This window comes from Cherax quadricarinatus, chromosome 6, assembly GCF_038502225.1.
Source record: "Cherax quadricarinatus isolate ZL_2023a chromosome 6, ASM3850222v1, whole genome shotgun sequence".
NCBI classification, from domain to species: Eukaryota; Metazoa; Arthropoda; class Malacostraca; order Decapoda; family Parastacidae; genus Cherax; species Cherax quadricarinatus.
The window spans coordinates 8,625,398-8,638,016 of NC_091297.1; the positions used below are offsets into that span (position 1 = coordinate 8,625,398).

Below are 12,619 nucleotides of genomic sequence, written 5' to 3' on the forward strand. Positions count from 1 at the left end.
GAGCTCTCTCGTGTGTATCTGTGTGTACCTCTGACCGGAGCTCTCTCGTGTGTACCTGTGTGTACCTCTGAACAGAGCTCTCTTGTGTGTACCTGTGTGTACCAGTATGTATATCTTACTGTACAACATTACTGTACACACTTGTACAACATTACTGTACACACTCGTACAACATTACTGTACACACTCGTACAACATTACTGTACACACTCGTACAACATTACTGTCCACACTCGTACAACATTACTGTACACACTCGTACAACATTACTGTCCACACTCGTACAACATTACTGTACACACTTGTACCACAGAAAAAGACAAGAGAAACTGCAACATTTACAGAAACACACAAGGAAGTTTTGAACAGTGAGATACATAGCTGTTGAAAGTCACAACAAAGGAGTAGGAGAACATGTGAAAGACACATATTTGTTGCACACAACTGATGACTTCATCAAATATATCAGAAGCTGTAGATATTAAAGAGGAATATAGATATTTAGTAATTATCCTTGTACATACACCACCGTCAGCAACGCTGAGGAGTTTAACAAGGAGATTTCAACCTCACAAATATGGTGGTAAATCACAGTGCAGGGTGGAGAATGCGAAAAAAAAAAATCCCTACCAAAGGCCATACACATCATATAACTGATATGAGCACTAATACTGCAGAATTTGAAAAAAAAGGAAAACATGCCCACTCATGCAGTCACTGGACTGGATTACTGGAATTCCTCATTTATACAGAGATGCAAAGTATCACTAGCGCCAGTACTCAGTGTTCTTTGGGAGAAAGAACCTAGATGTAGGTGCAATCAGTAAGACCTTAGAGAGTGCAGACATAGCTCCTTTGCATAGAAGAGGCGGTAGAGTGCTAGTAAAAAACTAGAAACCGGCAGCCCTAACATCGCACATCATCAAAGTCTTCGACAGGGTGATCAGACGCCAAATTATATTTTTTATGGAACAACACAAACTGCACAAGTCAAACCAGCATGGTCCGAGATTAGGAAGATCATGGTTATCACATCTACTAAACCATTATGGTACATTACAGGACGTTGGAAGAAAATCAAAACGCAGATGAGTATACACGGATTTTACAAAGGCATTTGACAAATGTGATCATGGAGTTATTGCACACAAAATGAGGGCCATAAGTATAACGGGGAAAGTAGGCAGATGGATATTCAACCTTGACAGACGGAACACAAAGAGTGGTAGCAAACAGAGCAAAATCCATCATTAGCAAAGTGAAAGGCTCAATACCCTAAGGTAGAGTCCTGGCGCCTCTGCTGATTCTTATCCTCATAGCGGACATAGATAAAATCATCCGTTACAGTTATGTATCATCATTTGCGGATGACACTAAAATAAGCATGCAGATAACCTCGGTAGAAGACAGGGAAAAATTGCAAGAAGTTATACGCAGTCTTTCAGTGGGTAGTGGAGAATAACATGATTTTCAGTGGTGATAAGTTCCGACAGCTTAAACATGGAAAGAATGAACAACTCAAAAGGTGCGCTGTATATAAAACAAGTGGAGCACGTGAAAAAGAACACGTGAAAGACCTTGGAGTAATTATGTGGCCTGATCTTTCAAAGAACACAATAAAACAAATGTCATAACAGCCAGAAAAATGACACGATGGATAATAAGAACTTTCAGGACAAGGGAAATAGTGCCATTGGTGACGCTATTCAAATCACTTGTGATCTTTCACTTGGACCATTGTTCAGTGTTGAGGACGGAATAGATATCAGAGTCTACAAAGAGCCAAAAAAGCATTCAAATTACTGGAAACACCTCAGAGTCTTTAATATATACTCAGTGGTGAGGAGAAGAGAGATACATGATGATATATACCTGGAAAGTACTTGTCGGCTTTGCCGCAACTCTGCACATTGCCATCACAACATACTTGAGTCAGAGATATGGAAAACATGTAGAATAAACCCAGTGAAAGATAGCGACACAGTGGGCACAGTAAGAGAACATTGTATCAACATCCGTGGTCCTAGATTATTCAACATCTTACTAGAATATATCAGCAACACTGCTGGAACAAGTATAGAAGTCTTCAAGGAAAAACTGGACAAGTATCTTCACCAGGTGCAAGATCAATCAGGCTGTGATGAGTATCTGGGCCAGTGAGGTTGACCGGCCAAGCACCAGGAAAACTCTTAAAACTTATGAACGGAAGAGAGACTGGTACGACTGAAAACGTGAATAAAGATTGCTACCACAGAAAAGTTAACTGGTTAAGTAGATTTAAATCCTCATCCTCATATACGACACAGACGGAAATGTATACCAGAACACCGTGTCTTCTTTTGCAAACGATACTAGAGCTTACATGAGAGTGTCAACCACCGAGGACACTGTAAATCTCCAAACGGATATAAACCAAGACTTCAAATGGGCCGCAGAAAAGAATATGTTCAAAGAGGACTCTGTTATGGAAAACTTGAGGAATTAATAACTAGAACTGTGCATATAACAAATTGCAACCACACAATACAGCGAAAAACTATTGTGAAGGACTTGGGAGTGATACTGTCACAGGATCTCACCTTCAAGTATCACAACTAATGCCATTATCACATCTGCGAGGAAAATGATAGGATGGATAATGTGAACTTTCAAAGCAAGGTACATATACCAAGCCAATGATGATCCTCTATAAGTCACTTGTTCTAAGCTGGAATACTGTGGTACACTAACAGCCCCTTTCAAGGCAGGCAAAACTGCAGATATAGGGAATGTACTGTAAAACACCTCAATTACTATGAACGTTTGAAATCCCTGAAGTCCCCTGACCAGTATTCCTTGGAACGCAGGTGAAAAATGCACATAATTTACACTTGAAAAATACTCAAATAACCCGCACATAAAAGACAGAAGCTTACGTCTTTTATGTGCGGGTTATTTGAGTATCGTTCCAGTCACGGTATTGTGCCTTTTTGTTATTTACACTTGAAAAAGCTTGAGGGACTGTTCCCATATCTGCACACAGAACTCACTCCCTGTGAAAGCAAAACACTCGGCAGACGGTGCAATATAACCCCAATGAAAAGTAAGGGTGCCGTGAGTACTCTGAAAGAAAACACAGTAAGTGTCTGGGGCCCAATAAGTATCTGACATACCTAGGCAGTACGTGACCAGTCAGGCTGTGGTTCCTACCTGGAGTCTACCTACCTGGAGGGTATTCCGGGGATTAACGCCTCCGCGGCCCGGTCCATGACCAGGCCTCCTAGTGGATCATGGCCTGATCAACTAGGATGTTACTGCTGGCCGCACGTAGTCCAACGTACGAACCACAGCCCGGCTGATCCGGCATTAACTTTAGGTATCTGTCCAGTTCCCTCCTGAAGACAACTACGTTGGATTGCGTGTGGCCAGCAGTAACAATATACTTGATCAGGCCATGATCCACAAATACAGTAACACCTAAAATTGGACGCATTTAACAGCAGCAAAAACAGAAGCAACAGGAAGAGAAGCAGGAACAGAAGCAGCAGCAACAGGAACACCAGCAGCAGACCCCAGTCATAACACAAACAACGGGGAAACACGATGTGTACGAGAGCCATCAGCGAGTGTACACGAGGAGGAGGAGGAAGAGGAAGAAGAGAAGGAGGAAGAGGGGGAGAGGGGATGAAGGAGAAAAAATGGAGTAATAACAAACTGATGAAGGAGAAAAAATGGAGTAATAACAAACTGAAATGAAAGACGATAAGGAAGAGAAGAAAGAGATAGGGAAGCAAGGACTGGAATGGCAATTAAGGAGGAAAGAGGAAAAAAAGTAGAGAGGAAAAGATGAAGGGGGAAAACAAGGAGTAAAGGAAGAAAAATGAAGAGAAAAACAAAGATACACGGAAGAAAAATGAAGGGAAAAAAGATAAAGGGAAGAAAAAAAAAATGAAGGAAAAGAGAAAAAAAATAAAGGGGGGGGGGAGAAAACAGGAAGGAAAAAAAAAAGGAACGAACCAGCCAATAACAAAATCCCAAGAGTCAATTGTCTTGGTTGGCCTTCCACCAGTTTTGGTACAAGCCAGGACAAACAAGCAAGCAACCCTCCTACCCTCCCCCCCCCTCACACACATTAGCTATGAAAATAAGTAAGAAATGTGTTTACAAACACTCACGTCCGTTATGTCTGCTGCTGGACTCGGGAGCTGTGGAACAACACAACAATTACTTCCACACCAAACTTAAAGTTAAACAAAAATATAATAATCATGGTTTAATTTGAACGTTTTTCAAGTGCAGATAAACCATTAAAACCGTCAGTGTATATACACTCAAAATTTTATTGTATATAGCCTGACAGACAGACACTTATCAGTGAATATATATACAGAAAAATTACAAGATTAATTTAAAGAATACAAACTTTGTAATATATATATATATATATATATATATATATATATATATATATATATATATATATATATATATATATATATATATATGCAATAAGATCACAGTAAACAGGTGATTTCAGAATATGCAAAACAACCACTCTGAAAGAATAGAGAAATTCCAAGCGCTTTCGTGACTACTCACATTATCAAGGAACTATGGTAGTTCCTTGATAATGTGAGTAGTCACGAAAGCGCTTGGAATTTCTCTATTCTTTCAGAGTGGTTGTTTTGCATATATATATATATATATATATATATATATATATATATATATATATATATATATATATATATATATATATATATATATATATATATATATAAATTACTAAGTAACCTTTTTAATTAAATTTAATCTGAAATTCTGAATTCGGAGAAAAAACAAAAATTAAAATCATGGAAGGTGACACTGAACATTGTGATGGGGAGCCCCAGTGAGCCAGCACTTGAGACTTGTTAAAATCACTACATTGTCATGGGAAGCGCTAAACCCCGAAGGGGGGTCAATTGATAACAGCATTAGTCTGTAATTCTATACCCACTTATTTTATTCGTATTAGTAGCAATAGTTGTAGTAGTAGTTGTAGCGGTAGTAGTAGTTGTAGTGGTAATAGTAGTTGTAGTGGTAGTTGTAACAGTAGGAGAAATAGTAGTAGCATTAGTAGTAGAAATAATAGAAGTTACATTACCAGTAATACTAGATGTATTACTAGTAGTTAGGTAGTAGTGGTAGTAATAACAGTAATAACATTAGGAAGAATATCAGCAGCAACAACTACATAGTAGCACTTCTCTGTAACAGTATTTGTAATATTATTAAAAAAACAACAATATTATCATTAGTAACAGTAACATATTCATACATTTCACTATGAACAAAGCGTATAATTTTTATTAAATATTACTGTCGTATCTGGGAGCCTTGAATTTATCTTACTGGTAATCTGTGTCTCGGATAATTCACATAATTCAGACCGTCAGTGTAAACACAGAGTGGGTAACCACTGCATAACATCCATCTGTGTCCAACACACATCCTAGCCCAGCAACACACGACGGAACACAGATCCAAATCGTGTAGCTGGACAAAAGATACAACGTAGCCCTGTAATAGGGAGAAGGACATTTGCTAAGCCAGTCTCACAGGAGGTTAGATTATTACCCAGTCTTGTAGCGTGTAAGATTGATCGTCAACCAGTCTTGCATCGTGAAAGATAGTTCATAAACCAGTCCTGCATCGTGAAAGACTGATCATAAAGCAGTCTTGTAGCGTGAAAGATAGGTCACAACAAAGTAACAGTTAGATTCATGGACGTCAAAATAATCTGAGCTTCACTACAATCATACGACTGTGAATGACGTGTACATGAGAGCAACGCCAGCGTCTCAACCTCCTAGCAAAACATTATTGACATCCAAGTTAGATGACGTGACCCCGTGATGTGGCTACAAGCCCAAATGTTTTGACGTGAGACATCACCCCACCTGACTTCTCTCTACCCTGCTACACACTGCTTCGGAATTTTTGTATGAACTAAGTCTTTAGCTACACTAGTATTTGATCTGCAACTGTATTAGTAATAGTACCTGTACCTAAACACGTTCCTCAGTATATTTCTCGACTAGAACTTCTACAAATTTGTTGCCTTTTCTTCTAGTTCCTACTAGCTGTACTTCATGAACGCTCTCATCTTTAACTAGTCTCTTCTTCCTATTTTATTCCTTTCCAGCTTTACCTCTGAATGTTTAAGTTTCAGAGCTGTGCAGTCGTATTTCATAGTCGATTTCTGTCTTCACATGCATCGTTTAGTGTGAAGACCAGGTCCAGCCTCACTGGCTCATCCACTTCTGTCTTGTGGCATCTTTGATGCGTTGACTCGTCAAGTTCTCCATCACTACCTCCATTATTTTTTTCTTCTATATTTCAGTCCTCCCATGTTGGGCAGCCCTATGGGCACTATCTTGAACACTATGTGCTCAACTGTCCACTTATTGAGAAATATAGTGATAGTATAATAACCTATGTGACTTGTCAAGATATCTTAAGAATGAAAAAATTATACCAGACATATTAAGCCAATTTCCAAAATTTTCTTGCAAAAGATAAGTGAACTGCAAATGTAAATCCAGGCCTAGTTCCTAGGCCTTTTGTATATCCACATGTTCTTGTGCTGCCCTCCACAGGATGGTTATGGGGCGCACAAACTAGCCACTTCGGAGGCCACATCTAAGGTATATATAGTAGTGGTGTTCTCTTCTAACACCTGTCTTAAACTGTTTGCTGGTGGCTTGAGCATATTTGTTACTCTAACTGTGAGTCCTCCAGTTATAACTGGTCATGAGTCCTCCAGTTATATTGTCGCGGGGGTTCGGAAGGAGAATGATGGATAAGGTAAACCACTTGTTGGATGCTAACGCTATGTATATTGTCAGACTGTGGATGGGAGCCCAGGCCTGCCTTGTTCTGCCTGCTTGAATGTCTATCCGTTGAGTGAGGACGAGGCAGCGCCTCTCACTCACTCATGCTGTATCCCGTGACGTCATACAGTCACAGGCCTAGGGATCTTCTATATAAAGCACATGGATGGTACTATAATACTCAGCTAATCTATGCATACAACACATGTAAAGGAGGATCAGCAACTATGCTGACAATATAATTGACCACGATATGACCAGTTATAATTGGTCATGAGTCCTCCAGTTATATAATTGGTCACAATTTCTCCAAAGGCAAAGGGGACAAAAGAGAATGCAAAAATTATAGTGGAATAAGTCTGTTGAGTATACCTCGTAAAGTACAGTTATTATTGAAAGAATTAAAAGACGGAGAGTAGGATAGAAGATAAACAAGGAGGCTTTAGGGAAGGGCAGAGGGTGTGTAGACCAAGTGTTTACAGTGAAACAATATGGTGAACAGTATTTAGATAAGGGTAAAGAGGTTTTTGTGGCATTTATGGATTTGAAAAAGGCGTATGACAGGGTGGAAAGCGGGGCAATGTGGCAGATGTTGCAAATGTATGGAATAAGAGGTAGGTTATTGAAAGCAGTGAAAAGTTTTTATGAGGATAGTGAGGCTCAGGTTAGAGTATGTAGGAGAGAGGGAGATTATTTCCCAGTAAAAGTAGGCCTTAGACAAGGATGTGTGATGTCACCATGGTTGTTCAATATATTATTAGATGGGGTTGTAAGAGAAGTGAATGCTCGGGTATTGGCAAGAGGTGTGGGGTTAAAAGATAAAGAATCTAACAGAAAGTAGGAGTTGTCACAGTTGCTCTTTGCTGATGACACTGTGCTTTTGGGAGATTCTGAAGAGAAGTTGCAGAGGTTGGTGGATGAGTTTGGTAGGGTATGTAAAAGAAGAAAATCGAAAGTGAATATAGGAAAAAGTAAGGTGATGAGGATAACAAAAAAATTAGGTAACGAAAGACTGGATATCAGGTTGGAGGCAAAGATTATGGAGGAGGTGAATGTATTCAGATATTCAGGAGTGGACGTGTCAGCAGATGGGTCTATGAAAGATGAGGTGAATCACAGAACAGACTAGGGAAAAAAGGAGAGGGGTGCACTTAGGAGTCTGTGGAGACACAGAACTTTGTCCATGGAAGCGAAGAGGGGAATGTATGAGAGTATAGTTATACTAATGCTCTTATATGGGTGCGAAGCATGGGTGGTGAATGTTGCAACAAGGAGAAGGCTGGAGGCAGTGGAGATGTCATGTTTGAGAGCAATATGTGGTGTGAATATAATGCAGAGAATTCATAGTTTTGAGATTAGGAGGAGGTGTGGGATTACCAAAACTATTATCCAGAGGGATGAGGAGGGGTTGTTGAGGTGGTTCAGGCATGCAGAGAGGGTGGAACAAAATAGAATGACTTCGAGAGTGTATAAATCTGTAGTGGAGGGAAGATGGAGTAGAGGTCGGCCTAGGAAAGTTTGGAGGAAGGGGGTAAAGGAGGTTTTGTGTGCGAGGGGCTTGGACTTCCAGCAAGCATGTGTGAGCATGTTAGGAGCGATTGGAGACACATGGTTTTAGGGCTTGACGTGCTGGAGTGTGAGCAGGGTAATGTTTATAAATGGATTTAGGGAAACCGGCAGGCCGGACTTGAGTCCTGGAGATGGGAAGTACAGTGTCTGCACTCTGAAGGAGGGGTGTTAATGTTGCAGTTTTATAACTGTAGTGTAAGTGTGCCTCTGGCAAGACAGTGATGGAGTGAATGATGGTGAAAGTTTTTCTTTTTCGGGCCACCCTACCTTGGTGGGAGACGGCCGATGTGTTAATAAGAAAAATAAAATAAGTTTTCCAATTATAATTGGTCCTAATATATAATAAGTGAAGGTGGGAAATATGAAGGATCATTTACTACCCGCCTTAGAGGGAGGTACCTTGACGCCGGTAAAGCAGTTCTCTTGATCCAAAGAACTGTAACTACTCTCCCTAACCTCGGATCGAATCCACTTGCCTTCCATTCTCCCAGACGCTCTACGACCCCCAACAGTTTTACCGCTTGCCCGTGAAGCCAAAAATATAAGCCACTAGTGTGATAGAAGAGAGGCAAGTCTGGCATTTACTCTCCAACACAGCGTCGAGTCTGACTGTCCCTGTCATTTCTATGAACTGACTGCATGTACATGCTTGATTGGGTCTCTCCGCCCTCCTCCTAATTATTTTTCCTACTTAACTCACTGATTTCTTTTTCCTATTTCAGCCTTCCTAATTTCCTATGATTTTTTTCTCTTTTAATTAGCTCATTATTTATTTTATTTTCCTGTTTTCACTGATGCTAGCTGGACTCTGATTATTATCGATTCTATGTTACAACTGAGGGCACTTGACTCGCATAATCACTAACGACATGCTTAATCCACGGGACCACAGAATCCTTAAGAGTAGCGCATCCAGCGAGTACAACATCCAGTGGAACTGGATGTTGTACTCGCTACCCAAGGACATACGATGGTGTGGATGACTCTAGGCTAATTTCACTCTAGTCTCTAGTACATACTAATACATCCAGTTCCGCTGGATGCGCTACTCTTAAGGATTGTGTGGTCCAGTGGATTAAGACGTCATGAGTTTTCGCCCACCATGAGGCAGGCCAAAGCAGCATGGGTTCGAGTCCTTGGCTAGTCGCAGTGTTGTTATATATATATATATATATATATATATATATATATATATATATATATATATATATATATATATAAAGAGAGAGAGAGAGAGAGAGGGGGGAGAGGGAGGGGGGGAAGGTGCTTGAGGGCCTGGTTCCTAATCTGCACATTGCCATAACAACATACTGGAGAGATATGGGAGGAAGTGTAAAATAAACCCAGTGAAAAACGGGCGCCGTGGGCACAATAACAGAACACTGTATTAACACCTGTGGCCCCAGACCACAATATCTGAAAAACTGCCGGAACAAGCGTAGAAGTTTTTAAGAGGAAACTGGGCATGTACCTCCATCAAGTGCCAGATGAACCAGGTTGTGATGGATGTGGGCCAGCAAGCCGCCAGCACTTACAGCCTGGTTGATCAGACAAGCACCAGACAAGACTAACCCTGGGCCAGGCTGCGAGAGTACAACAACTCTCGAAATCCATCAGAGTTACGTATGAAAGATAAAAGTAATAAAACCAACAAGAAAATTGGAAAAACAAACAAAAAACTTTTCTCCACTAAAGACTTAACTCAGAGCTCCACTTATCCTTTACCAACATACATCCTTTACTACCAACATATATCCCTTACTAGCAACATATATCCCTTACTACCAACATATATCCCTTACTACTCTGTTGTCTCAGTGAGTTTCGTTTCTGTGACTGCTATGATGTCTGGGGGCTTCTCATTGATTTTCTCATTCCACTCCTCATATTTATTTCTTATTCCGTCCGAGTTCGTGTACCAAATCTTGAGCTTCTTTTCTATCACTGTGGTCCTGGGAGAATATTGGGGTTGGGGGGGCATGGGCCCTGGAGGGGGATTATGAGGGGTTGTGGTGTGGGTGGGGTTTGTGATGAGAGGGTGGGGGCAGAGTGCCCATGGGGGGCTGCTGTAGGGGTGAGGTTTGTGATGTGGGGGTGGGGGCAGAGGGAACAGTGTGTGGGTTTTGGGTTAGATTGTTCAGTTGCATTGGGATGGTTGTGGTTGGAGTCCTTCTGCAGGTGGTTCTGGGGTGTGTGTTTGCCCTTCCACCTGGGTCTGGGTTTTGCTCATCTTCATCATTGCCTCTCATTCCTCCTTTCGTCTTTGTACCCTCTCTTTTTAGTATCATTCTTTCTTCTTGTGTTCTCTCATGATCGAGGTACACTCTCTGGTACTCTGGTTTGTCCCTAAGTCATTCTTTCTACTGCAGGATCCTGGTTCGAGCTGATTCTTCCTTGAAAATTACTTTGACAGGCCATTTCCTTCCACTTGCAAATCACCCAATTCTCCGAAAATTTGTCACCTGGGTCATGTTACCTTCACCTATTGTTTTCATTATACCTTCAATCGCCTTTTCCTCCTCCTGTTTTCTTTAATCGTAGGTTCTCCCTTCGACTTTTTGGAACCCATATACGAAAACTGACCTCTTCCTTTCTTCCTCCCACTGTGTCTCCCTTTGCATCCTCTGAGGTGTTTTAGTTCCTTCCATTGAAACATTCCTGCCTTCAATCCCTGCTCTTGCTGAAGCCCCTATGCTCAGTGAACTGTCTTTCGTGCTCAGCTGTTTCTTGCTACTGCAGTTGTCTGTTAGAGTCTCTGCATATGGCATACCTTCATTGTCTTCAGACCTCTTATTTGATCTCAGTGTGCTCCTCGTTTTTTCCTGGGCCCCACGTGGGTCTGATAAGGCCTTCACATACAGCATAGCTCCTTTTCTCCTTACAGTCCCCTTGTGTGTGACTGATATAGAGGTTCCTGATATCGTGGACTCTCTAATCTGTTTCAGGTTTTTTAGTTCCACTTCTAAGCACTGTATCTTATCTTCTGCTGCTAAGACCTGTAGCCCCCACTTCCTGCTCTCTTAAGCTATCCTCTCTTCCATTTTCTTGCCAAGCTCTTCTAGCTTCCTTCCCCACCCTTCCTCCTTTTTTTTTGAGCTCTAACTCCCAATCTTCCCTCCCGGGTTCATCCACCAGATCTCTGGTTCCCCACCCTCCTAGCTAACCCCTTTATTTTTTTTTGTGTGTGTACTCACCTAATTGCACTCACCTAATTGTGGTTGCAGGGATCGAGACTCAGCTCCTGGCCCTGCCTCTTCACTGATCGCTGCTAGGTCCTCTCTCTTTCTCTGCTCCCTGAGCTCTGTCATACCTCGTCTTAAAACTATGTATGGTTCCTGTAGGTGTGTGTGTGTATGTGTGTGTGTGTATGTGTGTGTGTGTATGTGTGTATGTGTGTGTATGTGTGTGTATGTGTGTGTATGTGTGTATGTGTGTGTGTGTGTGTGTGTGTGTGTGTGTGTGTGTGTGTGTGTGTGTGTGTGTGTGTGTGTGTGTGTGTTTTGATTAACTTTCATTGCCTTCATCAGATTAACATAAAAAATCGTTACTTTAGTCATACTTGACATGTCAGTAGCTGTGTGACACACAAGTTCTCCCTCACCTGGCAAAATATATATTGATACATCTTAAACAATTAACATGTCTCAAGTGCTCGCTCAGCTACATGCTATTTAAATCCTTAATGGAAATCAACATAGTTTACTTACAGAAGCAGGCCATCCACTCGTCCTCGGAGAGGATGCTGTTGTTGTCGGTATCGCAGAAGCGAGGGAACTTCTTAGCGCACTTCTTGGGCTTGATGAACTTACGAACCGGTTTCCTGAGCGCTCTGTACTCCCGCCGCTTCAGTTGCTTGTCTCCGTTGGTGTCAAGTCGGTTGAATTTCCATTTGACGGCCTTCCTCAGTAGCCTGTCCTCAGACACTGCTCACGGGACAGGCAGGCAGTAGGTGGGCAAGGGAGAAATGGTTGTAGAACAAGTCGTTAATTATTATAGAGCTCCTCATAGAGCTCCTCAAGACATACTTCTAAAACTATAAAAACTGTTTAGTTCAATTATTTGATGTTTACTTAAAAATTCCACCAGTCACTCTTCTAACTAGCATATTTTTTTTATGATAGAGGAAATCTCCTCCCACTAGTAATAGAAGTCCTTAAGTAATACATTGGATTAGAAAATTTATTTCAAAATAGATG

The 12,619-nt window shown here is 41.2% G+C and overlaps 1 protein-coding gene across 10 annotated transcripts in view; it reads right to left on the minus strand.

Annotated features, from left to right (window-relative positions):
* Window positions 1–12,619, minus strand: part of LOC128691929 (SPARC-related modular calcium-binding protein 1) — a 741,978-nt gene that overhangs the window by 326,034 nt on the left and 403,325 nt on the right. For all 10 annotated transcript variants that reach the window (XM_070080108.1, XM_070080089.1, XM_070080126.1 and 7 more), the window contains 2 exons: window positions 12,131–12,346; window positions 4,155–4,184 (listed from right to left, as the gene is read on the minus strand). In XM_070080108.1, the coding sequence (XP_069936209.1) occupies window positions 4,155–4,184; window positions 12,131–12,346 (246 nt within the window). The remainder of the gene's footprint in view (window positions 1–4,154; window positions 4,185–12,130; window positions 12,347–12,619) is intronic.